At 44.6% G+C, this 18,320-nt stretch overlaps 1 protein-coding gene across 1 annotated transcript; it reads right to left on the reverse strand.

Annotated features, from left to right (window-relative positions):
- Nucleotides 1–211: 211 nt before the first annotated feature.
- On the reverse strand, nt 212–18,073 carry arfgap2 (ADP-ribosylation factor GTPase activating protein 2). The gene is made up of 16 exons (XM_052063957.1): nt 17,934–18,073; nt 16,930–17,048; nt 10,978–11,050; nt 10,665–10,796; nt 10,261–10,341; nt 9,019–9,124; nt 8,449–8,505; nt 6,975–7,027; nt 6,694–6,830; nt 6,464–6,595; nt 3,347–3,475; nt 3,098–3,250; nt 2,903–3,029; nt 2,311–2,398; nt 2,086–2,210; nt 212–2,005 (listed from the first exon to the last, which is right to left on the reverse strand). Exons 1-16 carry the CDS (start codon nt 18,003–18,005, stop codon nt 1,985–1,987), a joined length of 1,605 nt encoding a protein of 534 aa, XP_051919917.1. The 5' UTR covers nt 18,006–18,073; the 3' UTR covers nt 212–1,984.
- Nucleotides 18,074–18,320: the final 247 nt, after the last annotated feature.

Consider the following 18,320-nt stretch of genomic DNA (forward strand, 5'->3'; position numbering starts at 1 on the left):
AATCACTTTTGGAGCTGGTGTAACTATCAAAAACTGCACATTTACTCCAACTTTATTTCATACAGAGTACCTTTTGAAGCAAAATAAACTCATTTTACTCGGTCTGTTTTCTTTGCTCTGAAAGTACACTCATTTAAAGTGGTGGCTTGAGGCATACTGGTTAAATTGTGTGTGCTATGCTTGAAAACAGGGCCCTCCCCTGTTTTCAAGCACGAGGCTATCAGTTTTAATGATCAGACAGAAATGTACAAGTGAGCTCACAGCTCCCGAAGATCGTCACCAGTCAGTGCTTTGTGCAAAATGATACACACTTGGCCTGAACACTGAATGCAAACTTTTGACTTCAAAGTGATGCTAAAAATATATCGTTGCACCTTTTTATTTAGTATCACAATGACAAAACCGGACAAAACATGGAAGTATTTAACATATATCAGAGACCAAAGAAAATATAGAACTCTGACAACATTTTGAAAATCTAAGACCCAAACAAAAAATGTCCAACTTTAGATACAACTCTTGCTTCTGATAGACTACAACCACACGTGGTTTGCTTTATGAAAATAAAAACTCAAATGAACTGACTCACTCTAGCAACAGTCTCTAAAAAGGTGGGGAGTGAGAAGGAAGATTATCGTTATTCATGCAAAGCCTTTCCTTCTCTCTGTTTCATCTTGGGATGGGTACCAAAGACAGTACTATTTTTGTTAATGTTTTTTTTTTATGGACCGATTTGAGTCAGTACTACTGAGCACCGATTATCATGAAATCAAAATTGTCGGTTCTAAAGTATGTCTTCCGAAGCTGTGGGGGATGACGAGGGTTGGCGATTTTCCGTGGCGCACTTGAACATAACGGTGCACATCCACCAGCCTAATGACCTCACCCACTCACATCGGATTTAAAAATACATTTTCAGGTTTGGAAGCGAGCGAAGTTTGCTTGCCGCCATGCCAAACAAACACAATTTACGGAGTATATTGTAGCAATGGTGAAGCCTCGCACTTCCTAGCATGCTTTGGTTGAGCGCAGGGCGAAGTGGGGCGGGGTTTCTCTGTACTGGCGCTGGCCGGTGGTTGCCGAAGTCCCCAGGTCTCTGCAATTGGTACGGACCTGAGAGGGACGGGCCGGCTGGGTCCTGGCTTTCATCCATGCAGGGAGCCCGGCCGCTGCACCTGGCGCCAGAGAGGCCCGTCTTCTCTCAAGGAGTCGAATAATGCTGTGAAGGTGCGTGACTTCACCATTGTTACAATATTGATCCGCTGTTTTTGAATAATACTTAATACATCATAAGACTACATATTTTAAAATGTCATATGGGTGAGAAGTAGTGAAATCTTGTGGCCAAAATGTAGCGAGCATCAAGTACCGGTTTGGGTACATTCAAAGGATAAATTTGATTCCAGTCATTCTCTCTCATGTCCTCATTGGCGTCCTCTTCCAACAGTTTTTTTTTGCTATATTTCGGTGCAAGCTGGGTTCCAACTCATCACGTGCCGTGCATTCTTGAAAAACAAGTGCACAAGGAATGATAACACTAATACAAATGATTTAACACGCTTCCTTGCATTGTTCATGGCAAAGAACCGTGCCCTCTACTTTGGATATTGAAATATTAATGTATTGTTTGCGTTTTTTTAAGCTCTTTGTAATTGTAAAATTGTTAACCTTTATTTTTACTCCATCCTCGTTAGCTCATTTGTTTTCAATTCACGGTGTTTTGCTATTTGTCAAATTGTATTTTGAAAAATCATTGTTAAATTGAAAGATTTTGATATTACTGTTGAATAAACTGACAAATTTATTACCACAAACAGCAGAACCGTGGTACCGAAAATTGGTACAGTTGAATACCGGTATCGATTCCCAGATACCGAGAATCGGAACCAAACCAGTTTAAATATGAAAGGTATCCATCCCATCCCTAGCAAAATGCACCAGTCAAACGGGGCCGGTCATCTCGGGGCCAGTGTCTCCAAGCTGCTCAGTAGGAACCATAGCGATCCTGAGGCCGCACAAAAATTGCACAGATATGAGTGAACATTCATTTAAGTGGGTATTTCCTGAATTACGATCAAGTCTCACCTGGATGGTATTCATGACCCCGTTGGCAAGGACGGCCATCTTGCCCGCGACAGTCTTCACTCCTTGCTTGAACTGGGTGATGTCTGGACCAGTGGGAAGGACGTTGTCAAAGCCTGATGAGCGCCCTGAGGCCAGCATTATAAGAAACAAAACGGAAGCAGAATGTCAATCTGTGCCTTGACTGACAAGTAACAAGAGAATGTTGCAAGAGGTGAGGCGTGGTACCTTTATTGTCACTGCCATCTCCAAACAGGTCAGCCGAACTGATGGCCGTGCTTCCAGACATGCCCTCCAGTCGGCTCTTTGCCTCATACTGGCACGGAGAAACCAAAGTCAATGACTCACATCGCCACAAATCTCCATCAGACATTCTGTGCTTTCAGAACATTTCTTTTCAACCACAGACACTCTTCAAGGTTACAGTTGTTCACTGGCTCAGTTCTGCACATTTCTGCAGATATGTGCAAACGTGGGGGGAAACACAGACAGTTAATGGCTGTTTCGAGCTCCCTGTCAAGAACCAAGTCACCACTGTCCCACATGCATTTGAGCACACACTATTGAGCACAGTCTCAAGATTTCAACCATTGTCCACGATTTATCACAACCTAAAATCCACTGCAGGAGACATGGGTCAAATCTGACTGAAAATTTGGAGGACCTTTGGTGTATTGATCATTTTTAGAAAAGACCATCAAATTTCAGGGAGAAAGTATGACACTGCTGTCAAATTTCAGAAGAGCCTTTCACCCGAGCAGTGTGGAAGGGTGAAGAAGCAAAGTTGATGTTTTGACTGGACCCAATCCGAAAGGCTCACCTCAACGTTGCTTTCACGGCCAAAGAACATGTCCGAAGAGATGGCCTTCGCATTCGCAAACTTCTGCCTGGCCTCGCTCGACTCCGACACTGGGGCGGAAACTTCAGCTTTTCTTCTACTGGGAAGTCTTGAATGGATGCGATAACAATTAACTTTTCCATGCCAAGATGCCCAATACACAAGTGATTTTAATACCTCTCTCCTATTGGCTGAATACTGGAGATGGTCACTTCCTCTTTGGGCTCTTCTTTCTCCAGAGTCCAGGAGGTGCTAAAGGAGGCGGCCCCTCCTTCTGTATCCCAGCGCGATCCAAAACTGTCACCCACCAAGAATGGGTTATCCTTATATCTGGACAGTTTAATAAACAAGATGGAGCCTCTTATTTCATGACAAGTGTCCAAATAAAATCAAACAAGAGGTGCAAAGTGAAGATGCCACATGTACTTAGGGGGTCCAGAGGTGAAACCGGGCTCATCAAACATGTCCAATTTAGAACGAGTCGAGGTCTTGGCTCCCACTGGGGTTTCCTGCTCAATCACCTTCATCTCAGACATAACTGAATGCGACACAGCACTAAAAAATAAAAAATACAATTTTAATACCACACAGAGATTACCGAAGGAAATTCAAAATGCAGTTTCTACAAACGAAATTAATTTATTCAGGCACAAAAAAAAGCCTACCTGTCTATGTGCAGAAGTACCTAATTGTAATTCACCCCCCACCTTGTTAAATCACAAAGCAACTGTGACGAATAACATTTTCGGGAAAGCCGAGTTAAATCTCCAAGGCAAACACCCTTGCACCACATTTGTTGAATCAAGAAATCCCATAAATAGCACCTGTCAGACAAAGTGACGTAGGCTACAAGATCTCAAGAAACAAACACATCATGTCACGATTCGAAGAAATGCAAGAAGAAAATAGGAAAAAAGTTATGGAAATCTATCATTCTGGAAAAGCCATTTCCAAGAGTATGGGGCCTCAGCAAACCAATGTCAGAGCCATTGTCCAAAAATTGAGAAAACTGTGAACAGTGGCAAACATTCCCAGGAAGATTCATCCAGGGGGTGGCAAAACAATCTCGATTAGAACAACAACCAAAGAACTCCAGATCTTGCTGGCCTCAATTTTAGTAATTTTTTAATATAAGAAATAAAACTAAACTCTGAGTCAAAAATGCCGCCCACATTTTTCACACATTGTGAGGGTTTAAGATGCTGTAGTTTTGATAAAAGTTTCTCTCACTGATCTTCAGGGCCAATAACTAAACCCCAGTTTTGTCCTGATTGAGCTGTAGGAAATTCCCTACCATCCATGACTTAATATCTGAAATACAATTTCAAAGGGTGTCAATTGGCTCTGTGTTGACAGAAATGGCAATATATAGTTGTGTATCATCAGCGTAGCTTTGGAAGCTGACGCCCGTGTCTCCCTGTTGACATCCCCAAGAGGAAGCATGTTAAGATTAAAACGTATTGGGCTTAAAATTGAGCCCTGAGGAACCCCACATTTAATTTCATGGACTCTGGAGGAACAAGTATCCAAACTTACAAAATAACATACAGTATATCTGTGAGATAAGAATGAAACCAGTTGGAATGGGACAATGAATTCTGCGTCTACCAGAAAATCCTAAGGGGGGAGGGGGTCTAACAATTAGTTTGCGCCCTCAAACTCAAGCGCTCTTGGATCATACAGCAGGACCATGATCTGAAACACACCAGCAGGTCCACTCTGAATGGCTAAAAAAAAAGACAAATTTTGGTTTTGGAGTGGCAAAGTCAAAGTCCGGATTTGAATCCAATTGAGATGCTGTGATGTGACATTAAACGGGCAATTCATGCTAGAAAACCCCTCAATATGGCGGAGGTGAACGAAATTTGCGAAGAAGAGTGGACTAGAATTCCTCCACAGAAATGTGAAAGATGCATCATCAATTCGCGCAAACGCTTGATTTCAGTTATTGCTGTCAAGACTTGCACAACCCATTACTGGGTTCAGGGGGCAATTACTTTTTCACATAGGGACAGGTAGATTTGGATTTTTGTGTGACTAAAGAAATTCGATTTTTTTTCTGTTTCCCCTAGACCTCCCACAGTTGACCCAACCAGTTGAGCGCGATTGACTAGTTGGGCCCTCCTGGTCTATACTGACAACATAGTAATGACGTGAGGGGAATTAGTTTTCTAAAGAGGCACTGTTTTTCCACTCATTTGGAATTTGTGCGGTTGTGCAGCGTCAGACAATGAACAACATTCAACTGTAAAGTACGTTTAAAAAAAATGTTACTAAACTGAATTAGAATAATTTTATTCTAGAAAAAAAACATGAAAACACATTCCTTGATGAATTCAAGCTTCAATAATGTAATGATTAAATTCAAGTCTCCAGATTGGCCCTAAAATATGAGACCGCACAAGTACAATTTTCATACACTCACCCAAGTGTGACTTGTAAATCTATAGGTTTTTAAAAAACATATTTTTGTGCCTGACACACTTCCACTCTGCACTTTAGTGGTCAGTAGCACTAAAAAGTATGAGGAACGCTGCCCTCAAGTATGAATTATGATATATTTTTAATTATGTTGTGCTTGTGCATTGGCTGAATGTCTGTGCACACTGAATACCTTTGTAATGGATTTATTTTTTCAAACATTAATATTAATGTGTGTAATGCCTTGATTTTAGTGATCTTATATCACACAGTCGTAGCCATAAATGCAATTGTAGAGGAAAAAGACAAAATATGAACTCACCCCTAGAGGTTACAGCATTATTTTACGAATATGAAATAATGGCAGCCACTGATACATATTATAAAACTAAGCTCAGAGGCAAAAATGATGGCGTTTCACACATTGTGAGGGTTTAAGATACTGTAGTTTGGGTAGGCACTGATATATATAACCCCAATAACCTCATATGCCAAAGAAGAAAAATCCTCGACTGGTCGCCAGTCAGTTGTAGAGCACAGAGAGACAGACACCCACTGACGCTGACAGTTAAACTGTTCAAGTGGGAGCTGAACCAACGCTGCCTGCACCAAAATCAGACAAACTAATTCAGTTCAACTGCAAATTCTGTTGTCGATAGCGGCATATGTGTGCGAAATTTCCTGATCATACTTGCACCGTGTAGCTAAACATTAATTTTACATTGAAACTGTATATGGTCAGCTTAAGGTTTATTTTGTGTCAAAACGTGCACAGAAAAATGTGATTTGAAAATGTAGAATTTATCAGTAATGGAGGGAAATATGAACATGCCACAAAATGTTCTTCCAGAATTCCTAAAATTTTAAGTTAGGGGGGCCAATTTGATCCTAGTTTAAAAAGAAAAAAAAAAGAAATGTTTGTTTGTAGCGCTGTAAAATGACCCGTCAAGCAGCATAGCTCGGCTGAGCCGTCTGTCTGTTGTCGAAGAGTGACGACACATCCCCTCCATATTATCAGTGGCTAAATATTGTGTCCCATGTTACCCTGCAGGCTCTGCAAGATCACAAAGCCAAGTAGTGCATTAAACAAGACTTGACACAATGCATGCGTTGTTACGTCACCTCCTGTTTCCGAAGCCCATGCCCAGTCTCTCGGCCTGCTCCCTCTTCTTGCCTTCCAGGTTCTTCAGCTTCTTTTCCTCAAGCTTTCGGTCAATCTCGAGCTCTTTGTAGGCCAAACGCATGGAAGCCACACTGCAAAGGCGAAAATGAGGGTCAGCACAATTTTGAAATGCTCTACTTTCTCTTCAAGGGCCCATCCCTTCACACGAGAGGTTTATTGAGATTCTCACATGGACTCCTCCGCTTGTTTTTTTGCCTCGGCTGCCTGCTCTTCTCGTATCTTCTCAGCCACTTGGGCTTGTTTCTCCACCTCCGAAAAACTCTTGCTGCTCACCTTCTGAGCGCCGAGGCCCTTCTTTGCCCCCAGCTGCATCATGAGAGCATAGCAAACATCGTTGGCATCATAAGTGTATGCCCATCCAAATGGCTGATTTTTTTTTTCTTAATCAGCAAAGATGGCAACCACATGTTGGATGTGTAATGGATTGGTGAAATACAAATATTTGCTCACCCCTTTTTTGGCAGCCATTGGCTTCTTCTTCCCAATAATGGTTGGCTTAACATCTGTAAAATGAAGGGCAACCTGTTCATAAAGTCAAGCATATTATCTGAAGCATGAAAGAATTAGTGTGAGCAACTCCCAACACGAGACAGCAAACCAAGGCGTCATAAACAGTTGTGTGACTGCCAACATCCCCAATGAGTCATTTGCTCTGACGTTCTGGCAGGTCAGTAAAGATGAGCAAGTTTCAGCTCACAAACTACTCAGAGCCATGCTTGACTTCTTAAGAACATGTGTCATGAGAAAAAAAAGTACCGGTATATTCAGAGAACTGACAACGGGAGAAGAGAATCCTTTCATCTCTCGCATGCCAATGCTATGAGCATTGTCGTATGTCTGCGGCTCCCATTTGTCCAGGTGCCTTCACATTTGAAACGCTGACAGCAAAATTGTTGTAATACCAAGAAGTGAGCACGTAGAAATGACAGACCCAGACCTGGGTGTGTTATTACATGGACTGACAGAGGACTTGGTTGTAAACTGTACAGCTTTACAAAGTTGGAAAAAAAGGGCGTGTGCATGGCTGGGTGAGAGATGACGTGTTGGAGACGACATGTGTTGGAGTCATAATCTAGTACACGGGTCACCAACCTTGTTGAAACTAAGAGCTCCTTCTTGGCAACTGATTAACGCAGCGGGCTACCAGTTTGATCGTATGCAGGTGGGAAATAAATTTGCTCCAACCTCCTTCATATGTTATAAGTAATGATTACTGCTAATGAGATTCAATTCTGAGGAAACACGGATCACATGAGCGATTCCTCACATTAATTATAATAATAATAATAATAATAATAATAATTATTATGAAACAGATCACTATCAATTGGCCACACTTTATCATGAATATCTGCCAGTGTTCACATTTAGAAATGATTGCTACCACAATATTTCTGGAGTCTCACAGTGTCTAATCACTGGTGAGCTATTCTTGGAATAGGCCCGCGGGCTGTTCATGTCGTCCTTGAGGGCATCCTGGTGCCCGCTGGTACCACATTGGTGACTGCTGGCATGACATTTGGTTGCTGTGGCAATTCTCGGATGCTTTGGTCACATGTAATAAATGGTGAATGCCGAGTAGGGGCGTGCTTACCAGTAGTGAGGGGGAGAGAGTGGAGCGGGGTCGCCATACTTTTTGTTGACCACTCTGCTATGATACGCTGCGCTAGCTGTGTCATAATAGGTACACAAACCAATCCAGTGTGCGTGTATTTTTGTGTGTAACTGTGAAAGACACTGCTCTATTACTTGAGCATTCAGAACTCTGTGTGCTTCTCATGGCAATGTGATAAGCGGCGCATCAGATGGGTAACAGGGCCGAACTACTTTCTAAAAAAGCGACAAGGCTGTTTGATGACGCTGTGACAAGTGTGAATTTTATGACAAGGATGTGCATGAGCAAGTTCAGAGTTAGTGGGCTTACCAATTGTGGCTCTGGGTGATGTGCTCAAACCATCGATACTCGGCCCGTCCTCTGGCTCTGAATAAAGCAAAACAAACAATCAATTCATTGCAAGTTGCACATCTGCAGTATGTGAATGACTTGCTTCCGATGACTGAAACGAGGAGTTCTTCTAACGACTGGTTTCAAAACACATAAAAGAGGGCAGAGGATAACAATACAGCATCAGTATATCTCCAAAACAATCTGAATTCGTTTGACTCCATGACTTTCCAATGTTGGTCCTTTTCGCCACATTCAAATTTTTGGAGACAATTCAATTGGTGGTTTCCTTATCTGAAAGCAATGATCATCAACTTGCAATAAATAAAGGCGTACATTATTTACAATATTTATCTCTATCCAACATTGGCTTCACTTCCAAAAAGTGTTGAACTTGTGTGTGTGTGTGTGTGTGTGTATACAGTATATATTAGATATATGTGTAAAATACATGTTGAGTGCTGCGCTGAGTGTTGTGAATTGTCCACATTATGGCTGTGTTTTGTATAAAGCTGGTGCAATGATTGTGGTGGTGCAAGTTCTCCTCACGGCTGTCATCTTGGCTTTTGGCCATGGTGTCCCTCGGCTGCACAGCAACAGTGGCGCCATTCTGCTCCAGCTTTGAGGCTGTTGTCATGCTCCAGTCATTACAAGACTGAAAACGGCAAAACAATTCAAACAAAACAAAAATAACATTTTAAAACTCTTCAGTCTTAAATGTGTCTTAATTTGCCATGTCAAACCATAATTAATTAATAGTCCATAATTAAGAAGTTATACACAGTACATATACAGTATATCTTAATTCATCAAATCAGAGTGTATTTTTTGGTGTTTTGCGTGATATGATTACATTGTGCTCACTGACAATTCAGTGGTGTCCAAACTACGACCCGGGGCAATTTGCGGCCCAAGCATTTTTTTAGGGAGATTTTCAGATATTAACACAAAGCAATGTGTTCATTTTTGAGTGGAAGCACTGGATTTTGCAAGAAAGGAGACTGTATTGACAAGACTTTTGCCGTGTTTGGCCTAAGCAAATAAAGAGAAATTTAACGGGAGCACAACAATTTGTAAAGGCATCTCGACCAGCATTATGCAATGCAAACAGCAACAAACATGAAGAATCAAACAAGGCAGTTACCATGAAAAGGTCGTAGGACAGACCAAAAAGGTGCTGCTGCCTTATTTATTTAAAACTCGATCATGAACCTCCTCGTGCTCAAAGAATTACTTCTTATTGCGGAGAACGCATAGTGTCACGCTGCTGCAAAACAACATGTAAGCCCTTGGCAAAGTTGTATACCGTTACATACAGTTGTTCTTTATACGGAACAATCACAGCAGCAGGTTAATTTAATGTTCACACAAAACATTAAAGAAAGGACGACAGTGCTGATTAGAGGGTGGAGGTGGTTGCACACCAGTAATGTTACTTTCGGTGTTGAAAAGGACCCTCAGATTACCCTTCATTAGAGGAGATAAGATTCGCAAAATATGAGGCTTTGGTTTCCTTAAGCATAGAATTGAATTCAACTAACAGTTCTTTCAAATTAAAATGTACAAGAAGCTTGCTTCAGTTACACAAGCGCCCGGCTCTGCGACATTTGTGACAAAGCTAACAAATGTAGTCATTTACAAAGGGTTAGCGGTAGTCATAATACAAGGCTGTATGGGAGCAATCTCATTCAGAATGGTAGAGCACTGCCAGTTCAACGTTAGAACTTGAGTATCGACATCATCTTCAAACTTGGTGTCAAAATTTTCAAGACTGTAATCTTCCCAGCCTACCTGTGTGTGTTCTGCAAAGAAGTCTTGTTCGTTTTTCTCAGGAGCCGCTGCTGTTAGCCCCCCAGAAGAGTCAATCCATAGCTGCATTTTCAAAAATGAGGATGGGCACAAACATCAATTAAAGCCACTTTGAATTCTAACATTTACATTCATAGCATGTTGACAGCTATAGATAGTGTCATTCGTAAACACTCTCAACCTATGGCCTACAATGCGGCTTACATCCCTCGAGTCTGATTGCGTCTCAACAACCTCTGACACTAGACGGACTGATGTACTCTACTTTGATTGGTAATGATGTCTGTCGGCATACAAAATAGAACAAGCCATTATACAGTGGCAACTTAAAAAAAAAACTCTCACGGACATCCTTCCCAACTGGTTGAACTGTACTTAAGACTCACATCTGTTCCGTACTTGGACAGTGCAGTGTTGGCTTGCTGTCTAATCTTCTCCCTGTACATTTGCGCTGCACGGCTGTTATACTTGGCATTGTTGTCGTTTGTGGAGCAGCCATGCTGGCGGAAAAAGGCAGTCTTCAAACAGAAAGAGAAATTGGGTTATTTCCAGCATGCCTCGAACCGTCAATATTGCATTTGGACTCTGCGATTGAAAACTTACAAAAGTGTTCTTTTTTTTATTCATTTATTTATTTATTTTAAACTACTTTACTTTGGTCAAACGTGTGCTTTACTTGTCAGGCCAGTGTCAACTTACTGCATTGGCATTGCCTCCAACCTGCATACATCTAAGCTGAAACCAGTTCCAGTTGGAGTCTAACTCAGTGGATCTGAAAAAAAAAGGGGGTGAGTAAAGCATCCTCGGCAAGAGGGACAAATACAATTTATTTACAGTCGTAACAGACATCCATCCATTTTCCGAACCGCTTGATCCTCACTAGGGTCGAGGGGGGTGCTGGAGCCTATCCCAGCCGTCTTCGGGCAGTAGGCAGGGGACACCCTGAATCAGTTGCCAGTCAATCGCAGGGAACACAGAGACGAACAACCATCCACGCCCACACTCACACCTAGGGACAATTTAGAGCGTCCAATCAGCCTGCCATGCCATCCATCCATCTTCTACCGCTTATCCGGGGCCGGGTCGCGGGGGCAACAGCTTTAGCAGGGAAGCCCAGACTTCCCTCTCCCTAGCTACTTCTTCCAGCTCTCCCCGGGGGATCCCGAGGCGTTCCCAGGCCAGCAGGGTGACATAGTCTCTCCAGCGTGTCCTGGGTCTTCCTCGGGGTCTCCTCCCGGTGGGACATGCCCGGAACACCTCACCAGGGAGGCGTTCAGGAGGCATCCGAATCAGATGCCCACGCCACCTCATCTGGCTCCTCTCGATGTGGAGAAGCGGCTCGACTCGGAGCCCCTCCCGGATGACCGAGCTTCTCACCTTATCTCTAAGGGAGAGCCCGGACACCCTGCGGAGAAAACTCATTTCGTCCGCTTGTATCCGGGATCTCGTTCTTTCGGTCACGACCCATAGCTCGTGACCATAGATGAGGGTTGGAACATAGATCGACCGGTAAATTGAGAGCTTCGCCCTTTGGCTCAGCTCCTTCTTCACCACGACAGACCGATACAACGTCCGCATCACAGCAGACGCTGCACCGATCCGCCTGTCGATCTCTCGCTCCCTCCTGCCCTCACTCGTGAACAAGACCCCAAGATACTTAAACTCCTCCACTTGGGGCAAGATCCCCCCCCCCGACCTGGAGGGGGCACTCCACCCTTTTCCGACTGAGGACCATGGTTTCAGATTTGGAGGTGCTGATTTTCATCCCAACCGCTTCACACTCGGCTGCGAAACGCTCCAGTGAGAGTTGGAGAGCCCTGTTTGAAGGAGCCAACAGCACCACATCATCTGCAAAAAGCAGGGATGCAATACTGAGGCCACCAAAACGGACCCCCTCTACGCTTCGGCTGCGCCTAGAGATTCTGTCCATGAAGGTTATGAACAGAATTGGTGACAAAGGGCAGCCTTGGCGGAGTCCTACCCTCACTGGAAATGATTCCGACTTACTGCCGGCAATGCGGACCAAACTCTGACATCGGTGGTATAGTGACCGAACAGCCCGTATCATGGGGTTCGGTACTCCATACCCACGAAGCACCCCCCACAGAACTCCCCGAGGGACACGGTCAAACGCCTTCTCCAAGTCCACAAAACACATGTAGACTGGTTGGGCGAATTCCCACATACCCTCGAGAACCCTGCTAAGGGTGTAGAGCTGGTCCACTGTTCCACGGCCGGGACGAAAACCACACTGCTCCTCCTCAATCTGAGGCTCGACTTCCTGACGGACCCTCCTCTCCAGCACCCCTGAATAGACCTTACCAGGGAGGCTGAGGAGTGTGATCCCTCTGTAGTTGGAACACACCCTCCGGTCCCCCTTTTTAAAAAGAGGGACTACCACCCCGGTCTGCCAATCCAGAGGCACTCTCCCCGTTGACCACGCGATGTTGCAGAGGCGTGTCAACCAGGACAGCCCCACAACATCCAGAACCTTGAGGAACTCCGGGCGGATCTCATCCACCCCTGGGGCCTTGCCACCGAGGAGCTTTTTAACCACATCGGTGACTTCAACCACAGAGATAGGAGAGCCCACCTCAGAGTCCCCAGGCTCTGCTTCCTCCAAGGAAGGCATGTTGGTGGAGTTGAGGAGGTCTTCGAAGTACTCTGCCCACCGGTTCACAACGTCCCGAGTCTAAGTCAGCAGCGCCCCATCCCCACTGTACACAGTGTTCGTGGTGCACTGCTTCCCCCTCCTGAGACGTCGGATGGTGGACCAGAATTTCCTCGAAGCCGTCCGGAAGTCGGCTTCCATGGCCTCACCGAACTCTTCCCATGCTCGGGTTATTGCCTCGGCGACCACCGAAGCTGCGTTCCGCTTGGCCAGTCGGTACCCGTCAGCTGCCTCTGGGGTCCCACAGGCCATAAAGGCTCGATAGGACTCCTTCTTCAGCTTGACGGCATCCCTTACTGCTGGTGTCCACCAGCGAGTACGAGGGTTGCCGCCACGACAGGCACCAACCACCTTACGGCCACAACTCAGATTGGCCGCCTCAACAATAGAGGCACGGAACATGGTCCACTCGGACTCAATGTCCCCCGTCTCCCCCGGAACATGGGAAAAGCTCTGTCGGAGGTGGGAGTTGAAACTCCTTCTGACAGGGGATTCCGCCAGACGCTCCCAACAAACCCTCACAATACGTTTGGGTCTGCCAGGACGGACCGGCATCTTCCCCCACCATCGGAGCCTACTCACCACCAGGTGGTGATCAGTTGACAGCTCCGCCCCTCTCTTCACCCGAGTGTCCAGAACATGCGGCCGCAAATCCGATGACACGACCACAAGGTCGATCATCGAACTACGGCCTAGGGTGTCCTGGTGCCAAGTGCACACGTGGACACCCTTATGTTTGAACAAGGTGTTCGTTATGGACAGTCCGTGACGAGCACAGAAGTCCAATAACAAAACACCACTCGAGTTCTGATCGGGGAGGCCGTTCCTCCCAATCACGCCCCTCCAGGTCTCACTGTCATTGCCCACGTGAGCATTGAAGTCCCCCAGCAGAACAAGGGAGTCCCCAGCAGGAGTACTCTCCAGCACACCCTCCAAGGACTCCAAAAAGGGTGGGTATGCTGAGCTGCTGTTTGGTGCATATGCACAAACAACAGTCAGGACCCGTCCCCCCACCCGCAGGCGGAGGGATGCAACCCTCTCGTCCACCGGTGTGAACCCCAATGTACAGGCACTGAGCCGGGGGGCAATAAGTATGCCCACACCTGCTCTGCGCCTCTCACCGTGAGCAACTCCAGAGTGAAAGAGAGTCCAACCCCTCTCGAGAGGACTGGTACCAGAACCTAGGCTGTGTGTGGAGGCAAGTCCGACTATATCCAGTCGGAACTTCTCTGCCTCACACACCAGTTCGGGCTCCTTCCCTGCCAGAGAGGTGACATTCCATGTCCCAAGAGCTAGCTTCTGCAGCCGAGGATCGGACCGCCAGGGTCCCCGCCTTTGGCTGCCGCTCAGCTCGCATTGCACCCGACCCCTTTGACCCCTCCCACGGGTGGTGAGACCATGAGAAGGGGGACCCACGTTGCCTCTTCGGGCTGAGCGCGGCCGGGCCCCATGGGTGTAGGCCCGGCCACCAGGCGCTCGCCAACGAGCCCCACCTCCAGGCCTGGCTCCAGAGGCGGACCCCGGTGACCCGCGTCCGGGCAAGGGAAACTGGATACCATCGATTTTATTTGTCATTAAGGGGCTTTGTGAGCCGTGCTTTGTCTGGTCCCTCACCTAGCCTGCCATGCATGTTTTTGAAATGTGGGAGGAAACCGGAGCACCTGGAGAAAACCCACGCAGGCTCGGGGAGAACATGCAAACTCCACACAGGGAGGCCGGAGCTGGAATCGAACCCGGTACCTGTGCACTGTGAAGCTGACTTGCTAACCACTGGTCTACCGGGCCGCCCTCGTAATAGACAATGATATATAAAAAGAAATTAGAGAATCAGGTTTCCTACTCATTTGAGTTTTGAAAAAGTCCATACTTCGGTATCCAGAGTTCTCTGTAAAAGTGACATTTGTGGAGGATAGTTGCCTCGACTAACTCCAGTTACAAGTGATAATTGTACACCTCCAATGGCCAAGCTCTGCAGAAGCCTAACATTGAACCTGTTAATTTGAATCAGGTGTGCTGCAACAGGGAGACTTGGAAAACAAGTAGGAACAGCGGCCGTCCAGGACCTGAGTTTGACACCTATGTTCTAAGGGAATGTGAATACTATTCAATACCTCAGCAAATACATTTTCCAATTTGACAATGTTTAATAAACATCAACTTTAAGTATGACAATGAAATCAGTTATTACTCATATATTTGGTGTATTTATATGTGACGGTTGACACAAGCTCTCTGTCGGTCTTCGTTGACAGGATGGCAGCATAAAATTGTCCAAAGCTCTCACTGAAGTGTGCAATTTATATTTGAAAGTTGTTGTGCGAGGAAGTGTTTTGCCATTTTAACTCACAATTTTGTTGTTTTCTTTGGGTTGATTTCATCATTCTTGTCTGTAAGTTCATTGAAATTTTATGGAGTTCAGACTTTTGCCGCTTATGTCTCTTCCGTTTCCCCACCTCAAGTTTTTAGCAGCATCCTAGTCATAAAATATGCCATTATCACCAAATAAAGTAAATGATTAAATCACTCATTATTGTTTGAAATTTGCAAATTTCTGTCCTCAGACTCCCTATCAGATAATCTTTTTGAGCCATGATCTACTTTTCAAGTAGCCAAACTCCCCTAATCGAACATTTTTCTGTTGACGTTGTGGGTCAGAGGTGAGTTGGTACGACGCGGGTGCACATTTATCCACTCTTGATGGTGGATCGACTTGGGGATCGAACACACACTGCCAAAACGTCTCCGGTTTGGGGGCGCAGAGTACCGATCTGTGACCCAAAATTTAAGCACAACAGCTCAGCCGAGTACCATAGGGGCAGGAAGTGAGCTTTTGTGTACAAAGGAGTCTGTCTTACTGTAGAAAAAATAATACACACTGGGTGTGCAGTGTGTAGCATATGTTAACACAAAATATCAAATCATAATAATAAATCTATTGTCAAGGAATGTGAGCACTATTTGACTGTTGGTGTTTTATGGAGACAGCTTAAAGGGGAAGCATTTCTGCTACAGCCCCATGCTGTTCAGCAGAAATGTCGGTGCTGTTGGACCATCTGTGATGGTATGGATGGACGGCAGAGCTGAGGATGAGAAGTGAGGTGTATCCTTAATTTGGGGCCCGAAGGAGATGTGTACAAGAGTCGTTTTTGAAAAGTAAAGTGTAGAGGATCTAATTGGAACAGGAGACGTGAATCATTCTTTCTGTGCGCGCGTGTTACTCACCAACAGATGCTACCGTTGCTCGTTTACTTTCAAAGTTAGTTTGTAGCAGATGTGAGTGACATCACCCATGCATTGATTAAATCTCTCATCAAGTGCATGTTGGAGTGAAGAAGATGATTTTTGTTGGTTTGTATAATTAATGTTTTGGCTTGTGTTCCGTACAGTGCTTTGCTGCAGCTGTTGTGAAAAGCACTATATAAATTGGGCATAGTTGAATTGGGGCATGCTTCCCTCCAATAAAAGACGATTTGATACAGATAGGTTCATAGGGCGTGACACGATTCAGGGATGGTTCGATTTGAAAGTGTAATTATTCTATTCAGCTTTATTTAGTGCACTCACAACTTTTTTTGTTACAGCTCTAACATACACCGATGTCATTATCTGAGCTAATCAGAACCGTGTACACACTATGCCATGATAGAATATTGTGCACTCTCAAATACACATTGCAGCTGTGCTTCAAAGTGCCTTAAAAAAACACACAAATCTGAATGTTTTTGTAGATATCCACAATTTTTCGTTATAGAAAATGAAACTGTTTTAACAGTCTTGGAAACTTAGAATTTGATATAATTTACATTTTACTACACAATAGTGTCCATTTTCCATACTTTCGACCTGGAAATATGTTAAATGAAATGTGTTTCTTTTGCACACATGTGTAGGAACTTTGCTGCAAGACACTTGTCAATCATGCACTTGCATATTTGTCATTCTCTTTTTGTGACCAAAAAAAAACAACCCCGGAAGCCCACCTGATGAAGCTGAGGTGCACTCCAAGGGAACGGTGGATTCCAGAACAGTCAATGCACAAGAAGACGCCATATGGAATGCTCGCCCAGCTAGGGTTTTTCGCAGAACAGTCAAAACACACCTGTAGAGGGATAGTGCATAAACACTCCAATTTAAGCACCTTGCACCTCTGAAGTACAAACGCTTCTTAAATTTTCTCCACATCACACATAGACTTGTGGGTGACAGTAATTAATCCATGCTATTTTGTTAATCTAAGTTATTACAAAATAATTTAAAACATGTACAATAGAGACCGGAAACTACTGTATACTGTATCGTGATCACATACAATCTAATAAGAGCCGATACAGGAGTTGTAATCATATGTTCTGACTTTAGCATTGATTCACAGGGTCAAAGGTATGCAGCTGTATTGTTTTCATAACCATGTTCTGAAGTAGTCCCGAAGTGTATTGTCATTTTTAATCTTGTTGCTAAATACAAAGATATGGAGGCAAGTGCGAGACTACAGGATAGCGCTGTCGTTATTCAATTGAACGTAATCGGAAAATCGGCTACAGTTAAGAGTGGATGAGTACAGTAGGTGGGAAATTTTACTTCAAGTAATTGAAAAGCAGAACTACGACTGCAATAGGACGTGACATGAAACCCACCATCCTATAAAAATACCTATCAAATGAATTACTAACTCCACCACTCCACTTGAAAATGTAACGTGACTGTAATTTATTCCTGTAAAGGTGGATCGGTTCATTCGCATTTGGGCCCTATTTTTGACGTTGCTTATGTGCCATATGTGATTAGCTTAGAACGGCCAGCACAAGTCGTATACGTGGCCTTCATATTCGCTGGTTCACCGGCAGGCTAGCAGCTGTTAGCCACAGCTAGCTTCGACCGAGGAGCTGGGCCTCTCTTCACAAGACACGAAACGAGCCAACGACTATCAAACAAAGACACATCGACCGGGTGGAACACGTACAGTAAACGTGACCTACTGAATTACCTTGTTGGTAGGAATGGATCTCAGTCGTTTGAAAATAGTAAGTATTTCAGTCTTGTTTGGTTCGGTAGCCATCTTGCCACTCCAACGATTTACATACGATGACGTAACTACGGGAAGTCATGTGTCCCAAACTGGACATATGCGATTCTTACACCGGAAAAGCTGTCAGACCAAGAGAGCAGTGAGATTATGGTGCCAAGAAGCTCATTTAATATCATCTAAGGGTCGCCAATTAATTTTTCATTGGATCCCACGAAAGTGAGTCCTTCATAAAAATACAGGGTAAGAGTAGCTAAATGTGATTAATTACGGCTGTTAAAAAAACAGCAACACAAACTAGTCAGTTCTTATTCAACTGACTTATAATTTACTCATTCAAATACAGCA

Source organism: Hippocampus zosterae, chromosome 4, assembly GCF_025434085.1.
Source record: "Hippocampus zosterae strain Florida chromosome 4, ASM2543408v3, whole genome shotgun sequence".
Lineage (NCBI taxonomy): Eukaryota > Metazoa > Chordata > Actinopteri > Syngnathiformes > Syngnathidae > Hippocampus > Hippocampus zosterae.